We start from the raw sequence: 21,686 nt of genomic DNA, 5'->3' as shown, positions 1-21,686 counted from the left end.
AGGGTCCCGTCATTGTTTTGAGCATATTTTAATTTTTCAGGATAATTTAATTTTCAGGATAATTTTAATTTTTCAGGATAATTTTAATTTTTGAGCCTATTTTTAATTTATTTTATTGTTCAAATCCACACTCAGGTTATGATTTGGCCACTGAGGTGGAAGATATGCAGGATTCAAAAGGTGATTAAATTAATTTTAATTAAATTAATTGATTTATTTGATTTTTTTTATTAACTAGAAAAATGTAGCTGTTTGTAGGAGTAGGAAAGAAGCCAAAAAGAATTTAAAAAAAAATTGGATTTTTGAGGCCAGGCTTTTGGAAGGGGCCAAATAATAATAGTAATAATAATTACAATAATAATAATAATAATAATAATAATAATAATAATAATAATAATATCAAAATAAAAGTGCAGATCTCTTTAGAAATGGCCAAAACTCACCAAGAAAATTAAAAAAAAAATCAAAATAAAAGATGACAGCAAGGCAGGAATTGTCCAGCTCTACTTTTATTTTTAGGTTTTGAATGTTTCTACCAAAGTTTTTTTGACTTGCACTAAAATGGGGGAAAAAAAGTCGATTTTTTTGTTTATTTTCTTCTCTTGGGTTGGAGAAGTTGCTGCTCCTGAAGGGGAGGAGGAAATTCCAGGTGGATTCAGAGGTGAAAAAATCCGACCAAAAACCAGAGAGACACCGAGGGGGGAACAGGAGCTGGGTCTTCATGGAAGAGGCTGGAGCTGGGAAAAGGGGAAAAAAGGGGGAAAAAAAGAGAAAAAAAGAGAAGGAAAGAGGAAATAAAGAGGGGAAAAGAGAAAGAAAAATGAGAAAAAAAAAAAAAAAAGAGAAAAAAGAGAAAAAAAGAAGATAAAAGAGGAAAAAAAGAGGAAAAAAGAAGAAAAGAGAGGAAAAAAAGATGAAAGGGGAAAAAAAGATAAAAAAAGGGAAAGAAAGAGGAAAAAAGAGGAAAAGAGAAAAAGGAGGAAAGAAAGAGGGAAAAAGAGGGAAAAAAAGAGGAAAAAGAGAAGAAGAAAAAAGAGGAAAAGAAGAAAAAAGAGGAAAAAAGAGGATAAAAAGAGGAAAATAGAGAAAGAAAAGAGAAGAAAAAAGAGAAGAAAAAAGAGAAAGAAGAGAAAGAAAAAAGGAGAAAAAAGGAAAAAGAGAAGAAAGAGAAAAAAGCGGAAATAAAAGGAAACAAGAAGAAAAAGGAAAAAAGAAAAAAGGAAAAGAGAATGAAAAGAGAAAAAAGAGGAAAAAAGAGAAAAGAAAGAGGAAAAAGGAGGGAGAAGAGGAAGAAAAGAGAAAAGAAAAAAGAGGAAAACAAAAAGAGGAAAAAAAGAGAAAAAATAGGAAAAGAGAGAAAAGAAAAAAGAGAAAAAAAAGAGGAAAAAAGGAAGAAAAGAGAAAAGAAAAAAGAGAAAAAAGAGGAAAAAAGAGAAAAGAAAGGGAGAATAAAAAAAGAGAATAAAAAGGGTAAAAAACGAAGATTTTGTGATCCCTCACCACCCCCAGCTCCACAAAACCCACAAAAACCTCCCAAAAATTCAGATTTTTTACCCAAAACCCCATTTTTTTATTAAATTTTGACTCTCTCACCTATTTATTTGCCCTTTTCTGTCGATACATCTGGATCATCCTCTGGCGGAAAATGTCAAAAGCATCTTCTTGGTTTTCCTCTGCCACCCCCAAACCTTCCCCTGCAGAGGTGGCTCCCCTGGGAAGGATAAAAAATTCATTATTAGAACCAAAAATCAGATTTTTTCCCTCATTTTTTGCATTTTTTTGCATATTTCCCCCTTTAAAATCCTTATTTCCCCCATTAAAAATATCTAAATTTCCCCTATGAAAAGCTCTATTTCCTCCTACTAAAAACCTGAATTTTCCCCTATTAAAATCCTTATTTCCCCCTATTAAAACCTTTATTTTCCCCTACTAATAATCCTAAATTTCCCCTATTGAAACCTCTATTTCCCCCATTAAAACCCCTTATTTTCTCCATTAAAACCCCTTTATTTCCCCCATTAAACCCCCTAAATTTCCCCTATAAAAAAACCTTATTTCCCCATTCCTTAACTCCATATTTCCCCCATTAAAACCTTTATTTCCCCCTATAAAAACCCCTTTATTTCCTATGTGAAAAAGTCTAAATTCCCACTATTAATCCCCCTTATTTCCCCTACTAAAACATCTATTTCCTCCTATTAAAAATTCTAAATTTTCCATACTAAACCTTCCATATTTCCCCTATAAAAACCCCTAAATTTCCCCATTAAAAAATCCTTATTTTCCCATACTAAAACCTCTTATTTCCCCTATTAAAACCTCTTATTTTCCCATTCTTAAATCCCATATTTCCCCCATTAAAAACCCCTTATTTCCCCATTAAACCTCTTCATTTCCCCCATTAAAAAACTCCATTTCCCCTACGAAAAACTCTTTATTTCCCCTATGAAAAAGTCAAAATTCCTCCCATTAAAACCCCTTATTTCCCCCATTAAAACCTCTAAATTTCCCCTATTAAACCCTCTATTTCCCCCACTAAACCCCCTAATTTTCCCATACTAAAACTCTAAATTTCCCCAATTAAAAACCCCCAAATTTCCTCTAATAAAACCTCTTATTTCCCCTACTAAACCCTCGATTTTTACTATATGAAAAACTCGAATTTTCCCCTACTAAAAACTTATTTTCCTCTATTAAAATCCCTAAATTTCCTCTACGAAACCCCCTAAATTTCCCCATTAAAAACCCTTATTTCCCCCATTAAAATCTCTATTTTCCCCTACTAAAACCTGCAAATTTCCCCTATAAAACCCCCTTCTTTTCCCCTATAAAAACCTTCTTTTCCCATTCTTAAACCCCATATTTCCCCCATTAAAATTTCTAAATTTCCCCCATTAAAATCCCTTATTTTCCCCTACTAAAACTTTCTATTAAAACCCCTAAATTTCCCCTATTAAAAACTCTTAATTCTAAATTTCCCCCATTAAAACCTCCTTATTTTCCCATTCCTAAACCTCATATTTCCCCCATTAAAAACTCGAATTTTCCCCTACTAAAACCTCTAATTTTCGGCTACTAAAACCTCTTATTTTCCTCTATTAAAATCCCTAAATTTCCTCTATTAAAACCCCTAAATTCCCCCATTAAAACCCCCTTATTTCCACTATAAAACCCCTTACTTCCCCTACTAAAAATTCTATATTTCCCCTACTAAAAATTCTATATTTCCCCTACTAAAACCCCTTATTTCCCCCATTAAAATCCCTAAATTTCTCCTATTAAAAACCCCATATTTCCCCTATTAAAACCCCTTTATTCCCCCCATAAAATCCCATTTTTTCCCATTTTTTCCCCTTACAGGTGCACGGGCTCTCGGATGCCCCTTCCCCTGGAGCCCAGGCCGTGCCCCTCCTGCCAGCCCATCCTCTGCAGCATCTGGAACCCCACGTTCCTGGGGCTCAGCTTCTTCTGGGAAAACTCCAAATCTTTGGGTTTCTAAAAAAAAAAAATAGAGAAAAAAATAAAGTATTTGTTAAAGGGGAAAGGAGGTGGGTGAAGTGGTTGAAATCCGCATCCGGATGGGCGTAAATTGAATTTTTTGACAGGAATTTCCTTTTTTTAATAGAATTTTAATAGGATTTTTCTTTCTTTTTTAAAGGAATTTCAAACGGATTTTTTAAAATAAATTTCCTTTTTTTTTTTTTTCCAAGGAATTTTTAAAGGAATTTTCCTTTTTTTCAAGAAGTTTTTTTAAAAAAAGGAATTTCCTGCCAGCCCATCCTCTGCAGCATCTGGAACCCCCCACGTTCCTGGGGCTCAGCTTCTTCTGGGAAAACTCCAAATCTTTGGGTTTCTAAAAATAAAAATAGAGAAAAAAAAAAAAAAGTTTATTAGGGTGGGAAGGGGGTTGGTGAAGTGGTCGAACTCCGCATCCGGACGGGCGTAAATTGAATTTTTTGACAGGAATTTCCTTTTTTTAAAGGGATTTTTTAAAAGGGTTTTCCTCCTTTTTAAACTATTTTTTAAGAGGAAATTTTAAAGGAATTTAATTCTTTTCTTAAATGAATTTTTAAAGGCATTTCTTTTTGTTTAAAGGAATTTTTAAAGGAATTTCCCATTTTTGAAAAGTATTTTTAAAGTAATTTCCATTTTTTGAAAAGAATTTTTAAAGGATTTTGTTTAATAAGGAATTTCTGTCCTTGGAAGGAATTTTTTAAAGGAATTTCCTTTTTTAAATGATTTTTTTAAGGAATTTCCTTTTTAAAATGGATTTTTACAGGAATTTCCTTCTTTTAAATGAAGTTTTAAAGGATTTTTTTTTTAAGGGAATTTCTGTCTTTTTAAGAATTTTTTAAAAGGAATTTCCTGGGTTTTTTTAAAATGAATTTTTAAAGGAAATTCCTTTTTAAAATGGATTTTTAAAGGAATTTCCTGGTTTCTTTTAAAATCAATTTTTAAGGGAATTTCCTTCTTTTGAAGAAGTTTTTTTTTTAACCCTTTTTAAAAAAATCCTTTTTAAAACTTGAATTTTGACCCCCTAAAAAATAAAGAAAATTTCCCAAGAGGAGCCACAACTTCAGCTCGGATTTTTTCCTGGAAAAATTGGAATTTTTTTTTTTTCATTTTTAGTTTAATTTTGTGGCAGAAATTTGAAATTTTTTTTACCTTTTTCTTCTTTGTGACGGGGCAGCCCCGGGGTCTGTCATAGGCAATCCTGACGGGTTCGTGCACTGCAGGGAACAAAGACAAAATTCAGCTGGAAATTCAAATTATTTGGCTAAAAAAACCTCCAAAAAATAAAATTTAACCCTAATTTAATGCTGGATTTAAAAATGTTCGTGCACTTCAAGGAACAAACTCAAAATTCAGCTCAAAATTCAAATTATTTGGCTAAAAAAATCTCCAAAAAATCAATTTTAACCCTGAATTAATGCTGGATTTAAAACAGTTCATGCACTGCAAGGAACAAATCCAAAATTCAGCTGGAAATTCAAATTATTTGATAAAAAAATCTCCAAACAAGGCTAAAAAACATCCAAAAAAATAAAATTTAACCCTAATTTAATGCTGGACTTAAAACAGTTTGTGCATTGCAAGAAACAAACCCAAAATTCAGCTCAAAATTCAAATTATTTGGCTAAAAAAATCTCCAAAAAATAAAATTTAACCTAAATTTAATGCTGGATTTAAAAATGTTCGTGCACTTCAAGGAACAAACCCAAAATTCAGCTGGAAATTCAAATTATTTGACTAAAAAATCTCCAAAAAATCAATTTTAACCCTGAATTAATGCTGGATTTAAAACAGTTCATGCACTGCAAGGAACAAATCCAAAATTCAGCTGGAAAATCAAATTATTTGATAAAAAAATCTCCAAACAAGGCTAAAAAACATCCAAAAAAATAAAATTTAACCCCAATTTAATGCTGGACTTAAAACAGTTTGTGCATTGCAAGGAACAAACCCAAAATTCAGCTCAAAATTCAAATTATTTGGCTAAAAAAATCTCCAAAAAATAAAATTTAACCTAAATTTAATGCTGGATTTAAAAATGTTCGTGCACTTCAAGGAACAAACTCAAAATTCAGCTCAAAATTCAAATTATTTGGCTAAAAAAATCTCCAAAAAATCAATTTTAACCCTGAATTAATTGCTGGATTTAAAACAGTTCATGCACTGCAAGGAACAAATCCAAAATTCAGCTGGAAAATCAAATTATTTGATAAAAAAATCTCCAAACAAGGCTAAAAAACATCCAAAAAAATAAAATTTAACCCTAATTTAATGCTGGACTTAAAACAGTTTGTGCATTGCAAGAAACAAACCCAAAATTCAGCTGGAAATTCAAATTATTTGGCTAAAAAAATCTCCAAAAAATAAAATTTAACCTAAATTTAATGCTGGATTTAAAAATGTTCGTGCACTTCAAGGAACAAACTCAAAATTCAGCTCAAAATTCAAATTATTTGGCTAAAAAAATCTCCAAAAAATTGAATTTTAACCCTAATTTAATGCTGGACTTAAAATAGAAGGAATAAGTAAAATGAGATTAAAAAGAAAGTTCAGAATTAATTTAAAAAATAAATATATTTTTAATTTAATATCAATATACACTCAGGGAATATTGGAAGATGATTGAGACAAACTTTTCCCAAAACACAAATTATTTGTTCAGTTTCTTTTTTTTGCCACTTTTAAAGTCAATTTTTTGGTCATTTTTGTATAAAAAATGTATTTTTTTAAGCCACAAAACACCTAAAAATTGGGATTTTTGCCCAAATTCTCTGTTATTTTAATATAAAAATGAAATATTTTGGTGCCCAACCAACTTTGAGCTCTTCCATTCAGTTTCTCCTTTACCACTCAAACGAAGGTTTAAAGTCAATTTTTGGGTCCATTTTTGTATGAAAAAAAATGCAAATTTTTAGTGATCACCAGCAAAAAAAAAATAGCTGAAAAATTGGGATTTTTGCCCAAATCCTCAGTTATTTTAATATAAAAGTAAAATATTTTTTTTTTCCACTGACCTTTGGGCTCCTCTATGAGGCAGATCCGTTGCCTTTTGAATGAAGATGTAAAGCCAATTTTTGTATGAAAAAATGCAAATTTTTATCGATCGCCAGCAAAAAACAAATGAAAAAAACCGTGATTTTTTGCCCAAATTTTCTTCTATTTTAATATAAAACTCAAATATTTTGTTTTCCACCGACCTTTGGGCTCCTCAATGAGGCAGATCCTTTGCCACTTTAATGAAGATTTAAAGCCAATTTTGGTATGAAAAAACCAGTCATTTTTAAAGCAAAAAACCACCTAAAAGCCCAGAATTTTTGCCCAAATTTTCTTCTATTTTAATATAAAAGTGAAATATTTCAATCCCCACTGACCTTTGGGCTCCTCAGTGAGGCAGATCCGTTTGGGATCATCCCAACTTTGAGGGACTCGCTGCTCAATGTTGTATTCGAGAACTGCCACAGTTTTAAGGTAAAAATGATCTCAAAAATTGGGATTTCTTCCCAAATCCTCTGTTATTTTAATAAAAAAGTAAAATATTTTGGTGCCCATTCACCTTTGGGCTCCTCAGTGAGAGGAGATCCTTTGCCACTTGAATGAAGATTTAAAGTCAATTTTTGTATGAAAAAAAATGGAAATTTTTATCGATCACCAGCAAAAAATCACCAAAAAAACCAGATTTTTTGCCGAAATCCTCTGTTATTTTAATGTAAAAGTGAAATATTTTGTTTTCCACTGACCTTTGGGCTCTTCTATGAGGCAGATCCTTCGCCACTTTAATGAAGATTTAAAGTCAATTTTTGTAGGAAAAAACGGAAATTTTTATCGATCGCCAGCAAAAAAGTAGCTAAAAAAAATCAGGATTTTTGCCCAAATTTTCTTCTATTTTAATATAAAAGTGAAATATTTCAATCCCCACTGACCTTTGGGCTCCTCAGTGAGGCAGATCCTTGTGGGATCATCCCAACTTTGAGGGACTCGCTGCTCAATGTTGTATTCGAGAACCGCCACAGTTTTAAGGTAAAAATGATCTCAAAAATTGGGATTTCTTCCCAAATCCTCTGTTATTTTAATAAAAAAGTAAAATATTTTAGTGCCCATTCACCTTTGGGCTCCTCAGTGAGAGGAGATCCTTTGCCACTTGAATGAAGATTTAAAGTCAATTTTTGTATGGAAAAAAATGGAAATTTTTATCGATCACCAGCAAAAAATCACCAAAAAAACCAGATTTTTTGCCGAAATCCTCTGTTATTTTAATGTAAAAGTGAAATATTTTGTTTTCCACTGACCTTTGGGCTCTTCTATGAGGCAGATCCTTTGCCACTTCAATGAAGATTTAAAGTCAATTTTTGTAGGAAAAAACGGAAATTTTTATCGATCGCCAGCAAAAAAGTAGCTAAAAAAATCAGGATTTTTGCCCAAATTTTCTTCTATTTTAATATAAAAGTGAAATATTTCAATCCTCACTGACCTTTGGGCTCCTCAATGAGGCAGATCCTTGTGGGATCATCCCAACTTTGGGGAACTCGCTGCTCAATGTTGTATTTGAGAAATGCAATGGTTTCTAGTGAGAAAAATTGGGATTTTTACCCAAAATCTTTTATTTTAATATAAAACTCAAATATTTTGTTTTCCACTGACCTTTGGGCTCCTCTATGAGGCAGATCCTTCACCACTTGAAGGAAGATTTAAAGTCAACTGTGGGGTCATTTTCGTATGAAAAAATGTGACGTTTTTAAGCGACGACCAGCAAAAAAACACCGAAAAAACCAGAATTTTTGCCCGAATTCTCTTCTACTTCAACAGAAAAGTGAAATAATTTGGTTTCTACCAACCTTTGGGCTCCTCAGTGAGGCAGATCCTTGTGGGATCATCCCAACTTTGAGGGACTCGCTGCTCAATGTTGTATTACAGAAACGTGATGGTTTTATAGCAACAAAACACCTAAAAAATCAGAATTTTTGCCCAAATCCTCTGTTATTTTAATATCAAAATGAAATATTTCAATCCCCACTGACCTTTGGGCTCCTCAATGAGGCAGATCCGTTTGGGAGCCGGGATCATCCCCACTTTGAGGGACTTGCTGCTGATCCTTTTTCGGGGAAAGGGCGCGCCGGGGGCCGGGGCTGGCGGTGCCTGTGTCGACAGATTTGGGACAGCACCATCAGAGGGGCTGCAGAGCTGCACTTCACCTCCTGCCATCTCCTCTCCTGCTCTGGGAAGCAAATCCTCCTCTAGGTTTGTCACCCTTCTACCTGCTGCCACGTCATCATCATCATCCTCATCATCCTCATCATCATCATCAGCATCATCATCATCTCCCGGTGCTTGGGAGGTTTCAAATTCAGCTTCTTCTTCTTCTTCCTCTTCTTCTTCTTCTTCTTCTTCTTCGTCTTCAGAGTCCAGGGTTGTTGTCCCTGGGGGTTTTTGGGGCTCTGCAGCCTCGGGGTTGAAGGTGATGGAGGGGCAGAGCTCGTGGACTTTCATCCGGTAGAATTTGAACGCGGAGCTGGTTTGGTCCTGGAGGAACCTGGGGAGAGGGAAAAGAGGTTAAAAATTAATTTAATAAAGGTGAATGGAAGGGGGATAAGAGGGAAAAATGTTGAGGGGGAATATGGGTAGAAATGCAGGGAAATTATGGTTAAAAATCATGGGGAAATAAGGTCGAAATTCCAGAGGAAATATAGTCAGAAATTGAGGGAAATATGGTCAGAAATCCAGAGGAATATGGTCAGAAATCCAGGGGAATATGGTCAGAAATCCAGAGGAATATGGTCAGAAATCCAGGGGAATATGGTCAGAAATCCAGGGGAATATGGTCAGAAATCCAGGGGAATATGGTCAAAAAAACAGCAGGAAATAAGGTCACATTTCCAGGGGAAACAAGGTCAAAAATCCAGGGGAAATAAGGTCGAAATTCCAGAGGAAATAAGGTCGGAACTCCAGGGAAATTATGGTCAGAAATCCAGGGGAAATAAGGTCAAAAATCCACAGATATAATATCAAAAAATCCAGAGAAAATAAGGTCAAAAAATCCAGAGAAAATAAGGTCAAAATTCCAGGGGAAATAAAGTCAAAAATCATGAGGAACTATGGTCAGAAATCCAGGGGGAATAACGTCAAAAATCCACAGAAATAACGTCAAAAATCCAGAAAAACCAAGTCAAAATTCCAGGAAATAAGGTCTAAAATCCAGGGGAAATATGGTCAAATTTCCAGAGAAATAAGGTCAAATTTCCAGGGGAAATAAGGTCCGAAATCCAGAGAAATAAGGTCAAGAATCCAGAGGAATGAGGTCAAAAATCCAGGGAAATTAGGTCCAAAATCCAGGAAAATAAGGTCCCAATTCCAGGGAAATTAAGATAAAAAATCCAGAGGAAATATGGTCAAAAATCCAGGGAAATGAGGTCAAAAATCCAGAGAAAATAAGGTCAAAAATCCAAAGTAATTACAGTCCAAAATCCAGGGAAATAAGCTCCAAATTTCAGGGAAATTCAGGTCAAAAATCCACAGAAATAAGGTCAAAAATCCAAGGAAATTAAAGTCAAAAATCCAAGGAAATATGGTCAAAACCCCAGGGAAATTAGGGTCATAAATCCAAAGAAATAAGGTCAAAAATCCAAGGAAATTAAGGTTAAAAATCCAAGGAAATAAAGGTCAAAATCCAGGGAAATAAGGTCAAAAAGTCCAAGGAAATTAAGGTCAAAAATCCAGAGGAAAATAAGGTTAAAACCCAGGAAAACCAGCTCAAAAATCCAGGAAAATAAAGTCAAAAACCCAGGGAAATTAAGGTCAAAATTCCAGGGAAATTAAGGTAAAAAAATCCAGGGAAATCAAGGTCAAAATTCCTGAGAAAATAAGGACAAAAAAATCTGGAATAATGTAAAATATCAGGAATAAATCTGTGATTTTGGGGTGTTCTCTGCAGGTGTTTTTGGGGAGAAATGAGGGATTCCCTCCCTACAAACACCAATTTTTTTCTCCCCTCTCAGCCGATGCTCAGCAGCTCTTCCCAAATTCTTCTTTGAAAAAGAATTAATTCAGTGACAAGAATGAATTAATTGGAATCACCTGGAAAATTCCAGGATTCAGGAATTGGTTTTTAGGAACGAAAAAAGAAATTAATTCATCAATAAGTGGAGGGGTTTTTTTTTTGGCTTTTTTTTTTTTTTTTTTTTTTCAGATCATTTCATTTATTTTCCTGAGACATTTCAAATAATTTCAATTTTTTCACTAATTTCAGAATTAATCATCAATTCATTAATCGCCATTAAGGGAGAATATCCCCCTTAAAATCTTATTTTCTAAAGACACAAAAAAATAGAGATTTCAGCCCAAAACTGGGTGTAAAAATCCAATCTCTGGGGCTCACCAGAGGTCGGGGTTGTCTGCACTGTTGTCGATGCTGAACTGTTCAATCTCTGGTCCCACCTGAGCCACGAACTTGGCGAGTTTCTCTGCGGTTTCCTTGGTTTTGGCATCCACTGCAAGGGGCAAGAAAAGGGTCAGGAAAGAGCCTGGGAAAGGGCAGGGAGGCTGAGAATTTATCCACTTTATCAGTATAACATAGAAAGAATTTTTTTTAAAAAAACTATACATATATATATGTATACATGCATATGTATGTATGTATGTGTATATGTATAATGTATATTTATGTGTATATATGTATATGTGTATATATATATACATGTGTATGTGTATATATGTTTATATATGTATATGTGTATATATGTGTGTATATGTGTATATGGGTGTATATATGTGTATATACGCGCATATATGTTTATATATGCATATATGTATATATCTAGATATGTGTGTATATGTGTATGTATGTGTATGTATGTGCGTATATGTGTATATACGCGTATATGTATATATGTGTATACGTGTGTATGTGTGTATATGTGTATATATGTATATGTGTATGTATATATGTATGTATATATGTATATGTGTATGTGTGTATATGTGTATGTATGTGTGTATATGTGTATATATGTATATGTGTATGTATATATGTATGTATATATGTATATGTGTATGTGTGTATATGTGTATGTATGTGTGTATATGTGTATATGTGTGTATATGTGTAAGTGTGTATACGTGTATATGTGTGTATATGTGTATATATGTATGTATATATGTATATGTGTATGTGTGTATATGTGTATGTATGTGTGTATATGTGTATATGTGTGTATATGTGTAAGTGTGTATACGTGTATATGTGTGTATATGTGTATATATGTATGTATATATGTATGTATATATGTGTATATATGTGTATATGTGTATATGTGTGTATGTGTGTATGTGTGTATGTGTGTATATGTGTGTATATGTGTATATATGTATGTATATATATATGTATATATGTGTGTATATGTGTATATATGTGTATATGTGTATATGTGTGTATGTGTGTATGTGTGTATATGTGTATATATGTATGTATATATGTATGTATATATGTGTGTATGTGTGTATGTGTGTATATGTGTATATATGTATGTATATATGTATGTATATATGTGTGTATATGTGTATATATGTGTATATGTGTATATGTGTGTATGTGTGTATGTGTGTATATGTGTGTATATGTGTATATATGTATGTATATATGTGTGTATATATGTGTGTATATGTGTGTATGTGTGTATATATGTATATATGTATATATGTATATATATGTGTGTGTATATGTATATGTGTATATAGATGTATATATGTATATAATGTATATGTGTGTATTTGTGTACCTGTGTATGTGTATATATGTGTGTATGTATGTATACGTGTATATATGTATACATATATGTATATATAATATATATATAAGTAAATATATAAAAATTATAAATATATAGAACATAAAATAAAAGAAAAATTTCAATATAAAATATAAAATAAAAGAAATTATATCTGGGGTTTCCCAGCAAAAATTCTTTTGGATTGCAGGAGAAATTTGAGTTTTTTGGCTTTTTTTCTACATATATATATATATATATACGTAAAATATATAAAATAAATAACATAAATTATATCTGGGGTTTCCCAGCATTCTTTGGGATTGCGGGAGAAATTTGGAGGTTTGGGGGGTTTTTTGGCTTTTTTGGGGAGTTTTTTTGGTTTGGTTTTTTTTTCTGCACCTGGATCTGGTTAAAGTGGTGATGGTGACAACTCCAGATTTGCCTGTTTGCAAATATTTACAACGTGAATATTATTAATGCCACTGATAAACCCAAATCTAACCCCAAGCCCTCACTCACCATCAGCAAACTGAGCCCCCAGAGCTGATGAAACCTCTGCAGAATCTGCTGAATCGGATGGCAGGACAAGTTTAGGAGTTTTTTTGAGATTTTTTTTCTGGATACAATTTTAAATTTTTTAATATATATAAAATTCTAAATTTTTTTTCTGGATAAAATTTTAAAATTTTTTTTAATAATTTTTTTTTTCTAAATACAATTATTTTTTTTCTGGATATAATTTAATTTTTTTTTTTTAATAAAATTTACTTTCCTTTTTACTGGATACAATTTAATTTATTTTTTTTTTCTGGACACAATTTAAATCCAAACACAACTCCCCAACCTCTCACTCACCATCAGCAAACTGAGCCCCCAAATCTGATGAAACTTCCGCTGAATCTGCTGCCGCCAAATCCTGGGGAGCCTCCAGTGTCCCCTGTGCTCCCCCCGAGCTGGGGACACCCTGGGCCACCGAGGGGACACCCAGGGGTGACAATTCCTGCCCCACAAATTCAGATTTTGCCTCTGAAATCTCCACTTTGCTCAAACCAGGCGGGTTTTTCCCTTTTTTCCCCCTTTCTGCCGGCACAGTCCTGGTGCCTCTCCTGGCCCTCCTGCCTTTGCTGGCGCGGAGAATAAATGAAATTTTGGGTTTTTTGCTCCTCTTGAAGAGTTTTTTTTTGATGCTGGCGGCTCTCCTGGCGTAGAGCAGAGCACGGAGGGACTCGGGGGAAGGTTCTGACTCGGGTGGGTTCCTCCTCTGAGCCTCAGACAGCTTCAGCTTGAAGTATTTGTACTCCAGGCTCTCCTCGTCCGATAGAAACCTGGGGAGAGAGGGAAAATAAAGGAAAAAATCAGCTGGAGATCCTGGGGAAATAGAGGAAAGAAGGGGAAAATCAGCTGGAAATCCTGGGGAAATAGGAAAGGAAAGGAAAGAAGAAGAAGAAGAAGAAGAAGAGAAGAAGAAGGAAAAGAAGAAGAAGGAGAAGAAGGAGAAGAAGGAGAAGGAGAAGGAGAAGGAGGAGAAGGAGAAGAAAAAAAGAAAAATCAGCTGGAAACTCTGGGAAATACAGAAAGGAAAAAATCAGCTGGAAATTCTTGGGAAATAGAGAAAAGAAGGGGAAAATCAGCTGGAAATCCTGGGGAGGAAGGGAAGGGAAGGGAAGGGAAGGGAAGGGAAGGGAAGGGAAGGGAAGGGAAGGGAAGGGAAGGGAAGGGAAGGGAAGGGAAGGGAAGGGAAGGGAAGGAAAGGAAAGGAAAGGAAAGGAAAGGAAAGGAAAGGAAAGGAAAGGAAAGGAAAGGAAAGGAAAGGAAAGGAAAGGAAAGGAAGCTGGAAATCTTGGGAAAATTGAGAAAACAAAGGAGAGATCAGCTGGAAATCTTCATTTTTTTAAAAGAAAATCTTCATTCTTTAATAGAAATCTTCATTTAAAAAAAAAAAAAGAAAAAAAACCCCTCATCAATCCAGCTTTTTTGTGGTTTTTTGTTGGTTTGTTTGGGATTGTTTTGTGGTTTTGGGGGCTTTTGCATTTTTTTGTTTATTTTTTCTTCTGGTTTGGGGACAGTTATGGGTTTCATTTGTGTGTTTTTCTGGTTCTTGGAGTTTTTGTTTTGGGTTTTTTTTTTTTTTTGTTTGGTGTTTTATTTGTAGGTTTTTTCTTTTGTTTTCTGTTTGTGTTTTTGGGTTTTGGGAGGTTTTGGGGTTTGTTTCTTTTTGTGTTTTTGGGGGGATTTTGTTTGGGTTTTTTGGGGGGTTTTTGTGGTGGTTTTTGGTTTTTTGTTTGTATTTTGAGGTTTTTGTTTGGGTGTTTTTGCTTGGTTTTTTTGTGTGGTTTTGGGGCTATTTTGTTTGTTTTCATGGTTTGGGGGGGTTTTTGTTTTTGTGGGGTTATTTTTGGTTTTTTGGGGGGGTTCTGGTTTTTTTGTTTTGTTTTTTGGGCTTTGTTTTTTTGTTTTGGGTTTTTTTTGTTGTTTGTTTTTTGTGTGTTTTGGGGGTTTTTAGTCTGTTTGTTTTGGGGTTTTTTGTGGGTTTTGTGTCTGTGTTTTTGGGGTCTTCATTTATTTATTTGAGATTTTTTGTTGTTGTTTTTCCCAGGCGTTTTAACGCGAGGCTGAGAATACACTGAATTTCTGGGAGTAACAAACAGCCAGGAAAGTGTGCCAAGGAAATAAATAATGGAATGATTTGGGTAATTAATCAACTCCCACACCTGGAAACGTCTCATCTCCCCTTTTTTCCAGCTTTTTTTCCTGGAATTCTAAACCCAGGGTGTCAGTTTTTCTCTCCTAAAACGCAAATTCCTTTGAACAGCCTCGAATTTAGGATGACAAAGAGGATTATTGGCACATCAAAAGCAACAATATGAAGTTTTCTGGGGATAATGAGCTCCAGGAAAAACATCCCACCCACCCAAAAAAACAACAAAAAACCCTCCAAAAAACAACAACCCCCCCCAAAAAAACCCCAATTAAAAACCACTAAAAAATCAACCAAGCAAAAAACCCGAAAAAAACAACAAAAAAACCCACAAAACCCACAAAAAACCCCAAAACTACAACCCTCAAAAAAAACCCAACAAAAAAAATTCCCAAAAATCACCTCAAAACCCAACAAAAAACCCCAAAAACAAACAAAAAATCCCCCCAAAACCAAAAAATCTCCAAAAAACCCCCCAAAACCAACAAAAAACAATAACAAAAAAACCCCCAAAAAACCCACAAAAAACCAACAAAAAAACCCCAAAACCCAACAAAAAACCCACAAAAACCCCCAAAAAATCAACAAAAAAACCCCAAAAACCAAAACCAAACAAAAAAATCCCAAAAAAACCCAAAAAACAAAAAAAAACAACAAAACCCCCCAAAAAACCAAGAAAAAAAAACCCAAAAAAACCCCAACAACCAAAAAAAAACAAAAAAAAACCCAAAAACCAACAAAAAAACCCAAAAGACCAACAAAAAAGCAAATTAAACATACATCAAGCTTTGATCTTTCCCACTGAGTGAAAAGCTGAATTTTTAATTCAATTCACTCCAATATTCCCCCACACACCCACCAATACTCGGGGCAGTTTTTCCTGTCTTTGGCAGAAGAAGTTCCCGACACGATGTTGGTCACCAGCTGCTCAATTGTGGCCACAATTTTTCTGTCGGCTCGTTGAGGGGCTGTGGGGAGAAATAAAAATTAAAAATAAATTAAAATAAACCAACCTCACTCGTTGTTTTCATCTCAAGGCGTTGGGATTTTTTTTTTTAATTTTTTTTGGTGTATTTTCACCCCCTAAAAAAAGGGGTTTTGTGTGTTTTTGGGTGTTTTCGGGCCATTGATATTTGCAATTTTAATTTATATTTTACATTTACTTAATAAATTTATTTATTTATTTATTTATTATTACTTCCTATTAATTAATTAATTAATTAATAATTATTTCTTATACTTCTTTTCCTTAAAAGGAGGAACAAAATCCCCAGTTTGGTCAGGGACTTTTGGAGATCCCAAATCCAGAGGGGCAGGATCTCCCTCCCTGACCTGCTGGAAATCCATCCCAAAATAAAAACAAATTAAATTAACTAAATTAACTAAATTAACTAAAACTCTAAATTTTAACTGAGATTCTGCACCTGTTTATTACTGAAGAAAAACCCCACCTTGGTCTAAAATAAAAAAAAATACATCCATGACCACGCTGGGCAAGTGAAAAATCATCCTCAAAAAAAAGGCAATTTTTTAATGCAGCAAAAGGGTTTTGTAGAAAATCAGTTTATTTGAAGGTTGCTCCCACCCAAGTGACAAATATATTTATTTTTTTCTTTTTTTTAAGTGCTGCAAAACCTCCCTGAGAAAGGATCTGAGGCTTAATGAGGAAAAAAAATCAGGATGAATTAGGGAAAAAAACCAGGAATGTTTTAAGCAGGAAGAATCACTCAACTCAGTGATGGGACAGGGACATCTCCAAAAAAATGCACCCGGATCTGGTGAAAGTGGTGATGGTGACATCTCCAGATTTGCATATATGCAAATTATTTCCTCTGTAATTAAACCACTTCCAGGTTGGGCCTGGCCTCCCTGCCTTGAGGTGCTGGAAATGAGGGGAAAATCTGGGATTTGAGGTTAAAACAGGGGCAAGGGAGAGAAGGAAGGACCTGATCTCACCACGAAAATTCCAACAGATTCCCGGAGTGGGATTTACCTGGAATTCCCTTCCTGCTCCAACCCTGAGTGGGATTTACCTGGAATTCCCTCCCTGTCCCAACCCGGAGTGGGATTTACCTGGAATTCCCTTCCTGCTCCAACCCTGAGTGGGATTTACCTGGAATTCCTTCTCTGCCTCAACCTGGATTTGGATTCATCTGGAATTCCCCTCCTGCTCCAACCCTGAGTGGGATTTACCTGGAACTCCTTCTCTGCCCCAACCTGGATTTGGATTCATCTGGAATTCCTTCCCTGCCCCAGATCTGATTTGGATTTACCTGGAATTCCTTCCCTGCTCCAGCCCTGACTGGGATTCACCTGGAAATGCCTCCCTGACCCAGCCCTGATTTAGATTCCCCTGGAATTCCCTCCCTGTCCCGACCCTGGTTTGAATTCCCCTGGAATTCCCTCCCTGACCCAGCAGTGACTGGGATTCACTTGAAATTCCTTCCCTGCTCCAGCCCTGACTGGAATTCCCTCCCTGCCCCAGCCCTGAGTGGGATTTACCTGGAATTCCTTCCCTGTCCCAGCTCTGATTCAGATTCATCTGGAATTCTCTCCCTGCCCCAGCAGTGACTGGGTTTCACCTGAAATTCCTTCCCTGCTCCAGCCCTGACTGGGATTCACCTGGAAATCCCTCCCTGACCCAGCTCTGATTTAGATTCATCTGGAATTCCCTCCCTGCTCCAGCAGTGATTTGGTTTCACCAGGAATTCTTTCCCTGCTCCAGCCCTGCCTGAGATGCCCCTGGAATACCCTCCCTGCCCCAACCCTGGTTTGGATTCCCCTGGAATTCCCTTCCTGTCCCAGACCTGGTTTGGATTCCCCTGGAATACCCTCCCTGCCCCAGACCTGGTTTGGATTCCCCTGGAATACCCTCCCTGCCCCAGACCTGGTTTGGATTCCCCTGGAATACCCTCCCTGCCCCAGACCTGGTTTGGATTCCCCTGGAGCTCCCAGAGTCAGGAATTCCTGCCCTAAGCACTCCACAAAACCCAACCCCACCCTGCCAAGCCTCTCCCATCCCCTCTCCCATTACCTTTGCTGTCAGGTGAGGCTCCCTTGACCTGCTCCGTGGGTTCCACCTCTGCCTTCTTCATCTGGATGGGGTACCCGCTCTTGTCCAGCCAAGCCTTCAAATTCTCAATGTACTCCCTCCCAAACAGGGTGGAATCATCAAAATTGGGGAAGGATGTGGGGGCTGGTGCCATCTCCTGCAGCCCCACGGCCTCCAGGATCTTCTCCTGCCTGAAAACAGAGGCCAAGGCAAAAGTCTGGCCCAGCAGGGCCAGGGATTTCCTGCAGAGGCTGACGGTGGTCTCGAAGGCGTTGGCCATCTCCCTCGGGTTCCCAAAGCCGTTTGTTTTGATGCTGAGCTCGTAGGCGTTGCAGGCCATCAGCAGAGGGGTCACCCCTTTCAGCAGCCTGTCCTGCAGCCTCATGATGTATTTATCAAAAGGTTTGATGATCTCGAAGAAGCAATTCTTGGTCTTCACCGCCCCTTTGTCCAGCAGCATGTTCAGGAACTCGTTGTCCACCTTGGGCGTCTTGAGGGCGGCGTGCTGGAGGCTCTTGATGGTGAAGAAGCAGTAATCCCTGTGCTCTGGCCTCAGGGAGCACTTGAAGGAGGCCAACATCTTGGCACAGGTCTCTGTCTCCAGCTCGAAGAGGGCCCCGAAGAGCCGCGAGAACTCGGCGTCGTTCTTGATGGCGTGGAAGCCTGCCCACTTGATGATCTCCACCCCGAAGGTGGAGAAGATGTCAGACTTGTCCACCAGGTCGAAGCTGAGGTTCCTGAAGGCCTGGGTGGGTTTTGGCAGCCTCAGGATGGGTCTCTGTGCCGCCAGAGGGTGTGGGGGCAGTTTGGGGCGTTGCTGCTGCTGCTGCTGCTGCTGGAGGGGCACCGGCCTCTGGCTGGCCACTTCCAGGGGTTGGTCCAGAGCTTTGAGATCCTGGGGTTTCTTCACGTTCCACTTCTTCAGGGGTCCTTTGAGGTCTCCTTTGAAGACTTTGGGTTTCACCACGCCCCGGGTGAGGCGTTTTCCCCTCAGCACTCTCCCCCTGCCCACTCCTCCTCCCCTGCGCAGCGGCGGCCGGAACTCGCTGTCCCCAAACTCCCCCTCGTACTCCTGGTTTTCCCCCCCTCCATACTCCTCCTCCATCAACCCAGGAGACCTAAAATCCCCTAAAACATCCGAGGAGCCGAACTCGGGCTCGTGGGGCTCCCAGCAATCTGAGGAGGGGCCGTAATCCTGCTCGTGGCCGTAATCCCGCCCGTACTCCCGGCTCTGCTGTCCGTATTCCCGGCTGGGAGGAGCGGGGTGGTGCCCATATTCCCTGTTTGGGGCAGCCCCACGCCCAAATTCCCTGTTTTGGGGAGCGGGGCGCCCGAAATCCCGGCCGAATTCCCGCTCCCGGCGGGAGAACTGTCCGTGGAAATAATTCTCCTTCCGCAGCAAGGGGCTGCCGGGTCTGTAGGAAGGACCAGGATAATCTTCCCCGGGGTAGTTTTCCCCGGGGTAGTTTTCCCCGGGGTAGTTTTCCCCGGGGTAATCCTCCCTGGGGTAATCCTCCCTGGGCTCCTGGCTCCACTCCTGGTGCTGGGAGTTGGCGTGAGGGAACCTCCCGTCGTTGTAGCGGGGCCGGGGCAGAGGCCTGGAGTGAGCTGGGGGGGAAAAAATATTCTTTAGAGGTTTAAAAAGGTCAAAATGTCTGAATTTCTGATGGGAATCCACGTGGCTGACTGGGATATCCCAATGTTCCAACCCCTACAGACACTGAGGAGCTCAAGTTCTCCCCTAAACCAAATTTTTCTTTGCTCGTCCCATTCTCTAATCTAGATCTTCTACAAGTTCTCTCCTAAATCAAATTTTTCTTTGACCCTCATTTTCTCAAGTCTGGATCTTCTACAGAAGCTCAAGTTCTCCACTAAATCAAATTTTTCTTGGCTCCTCCCTTTCCCAAATCTAGATCTTCTTCAGAAGCTCAAGATCTCCCCTAAATCAAATTTCTGCTTCTCGTTTTCTCAAATCTTAGTCTTCCATAGAAGCTCAAGATCTCCTCAAAATCAAATTTTTCTTGGCTCCTCCCTTTCTCAAATCTGGATCTTCTACAAGTTCTCTCCTAAATCAAATTTTTCTTTGCTCCTCATTTTCCCAATTCTGGCTCTTCCACAGAAGCTCAAGATCTCCCCTAAATCAAATTTTATTTGCTCTTCCCTTTCTCAAGTCTTGAGCATCCACTGAAGCTCAAGATCTCCTCTAAATCAAATTTTTGCTCCTCCCTTTCTCAAGTCTTGATCTTCTACAAGTTCTCCCCTAAATCAAATTTTTGCTTCTTGTTTTCTCAAATCTTGGTCTTCCACAAAAGCTCAAGACCTCCCCTAAATCAATTTTTTTCTTGGCTCCTCCCTTTCTCAAGTCTGGATCTTCCACAGAAGCTCAAGTTCTCTAAATCAAATTTTTCTTGGCTCATCTCTTTCCCATCTTCTCCTGGAGTCCCCGAGGCACAAAGACCATCAAACCCCCAAGTTTTCAGCTTTACCAGAATTAAAATTGTCAAAGATCTCCAAGCCCGTGGACTCCAAGCTCTGGGCAATCCCCACCTCATCCCCAGCCCAGGATTCCCAAGAGGAATTGCTGGACAGAAACTCGTATCTTCTCCAAACTCAACCCCAATTATCTCATTACTGCAGGAAATTCTAATATTTCTCATTATCCTCGCTCCCCAATCCCAGAAGTTCAATTCAGAAAGCAAAGAATACTTGGAAAGAAACGGAAATGTTTAATATAAATTATTTCTTCAGGGCTCACACAACCCTAAAAAAAGAACAGATTTAATTTATTTAATTTTAAAGCTCATCCTGTGAAGGTCCATCCCTGTGAATTCCATCCAAGCCTCTTGCTGGACATTTCACATCTCAGATTTAGGAGGTGAAATAATTTGGGGACCACATTTTGTGCCACATTCACGAGGTCAGTGCCCTGATTTGAGCTTTTTTACCCCCCAAAAAATAACACCAACCACAAAGACCCCAATGTAGGCACTCCCACATTTATTTAACTTATCAGCCATCACCAAAACCTCATCCTGCAGCAACCTCCCTGGAGACCTGGCTGAAATTGGACCCACTCTCTGATGCCGAACACAATTCCCTTTGTCTGAATTCCCATTATTTTTTATTATTTTTCTTCCCTCCCGCATTATTACGGTGTCAGTCCTTTCCCTCCAGCTGTTCTTCCATTAAAAAAAAAAAAAAAAAAAAGGGATGTGTGGAAAAACACCAGCTCGAGGCAAATAAATGGCAGATAAATGGCAAATAATAAATGGCAAATAAATAAATGGCAGGCGGGCGATGATGATGCCAGGGCTGCTCACCTTTGAAATGATGGATGGAGTCCCCCACGGCATCGCTCCGCTCCATGCGGTACCGTTTAACTTTGTCCTGCACCACGGCCTCGAACGTCTCCCGGGTGATCCTGCGAGATGCCATCTTCTCTTCTTCTCCTTCTCCTTCTCCTCCCTCCCCTCACGGAGCGCGGGCCGCACGGCACACACGGCCTGACGCGGGCCCGGGGTCCCGCCGCGGCCTGAGGGGAGGCGCAGCCCTCAGGGGGCGATTCCCGTTTGTCCCCCCGCGCGGAGGAGGCGCTGGAAGCGGAGCCCGAGCCCGAGCCCGGCCCGCCCTCCCTGAGGCGGCCGCGGCCCCGCCGCCTCCTCCT

The 21,686-nt window shown here is 38.1% G+C and overlaps 1 protein-coding gene across 3 annotated transcripts; it reads right to left on the bottom strand.

Annotated features, from left to right (window-relative positions):
• Positions 1–625: 625 nt before the first annotated feature.
• On the bottom strand, positions 626–21,524 carry SUGP2 (SURP and G-patch domain containing 2). 3 transcript variants are annotated; one of them, XM_083879831.1, is made up of 10 exons: positions 21,343–21,524; positions 18,005–19,630; positions 15,830–15,938; positions 13,128–13,597; positions 10,883–10,994; positions 8,529–9,040; positions 4,666–4,730; positions 3,359–3,495; positions 1,594–1,711; positions 626–737 (listed from the first exon to the last, which is right to left on the bottom strand). In XM_083879831.1, the coding sequence occupies exons 1-9, from the start codon at positions 21,455–21,457 to the stop codon at positions 1,594–1,596; spliced, it is 3,264 nt and encodes a 1,087-aa protein (XP_083735957.1). In that variant the 5' UTR covers positions 21,458–21,524; the 3' UTR covers positions 626–737. The 3 variants fall into 3 exon arrangements, with proteins under 3 accessions (XP_083735957.1, XP_083735958.1, XP_083735959.1); XM_083879832.1 differs by having other exon boundaries at positions 663–731; XM_083879833.1 differs by lacking the exons at positions 626–737; positions 1,594–1,711 and having other exon boundaries at positions 3,460–3,853.
• Positions 21,525–21,686: the final 162 nt, after the last annotated feature.

This window comes from Zosterops lateralis (genome assembly GCF_965231275.1).
Source record: "Zosterops lateralis genome assembly, chromosome: 29".
NCBI lineage: Eukaryota > Metazoa > Chordata > Aves > Passeriformes > Zosteropidae > Zosterops > Zosterops lateralis.
The sequence above is the reverse complement of the archived record's forward strand: the minus strand, read 5'-3'. Positions and strand labels throughout refer to the sequence as shown.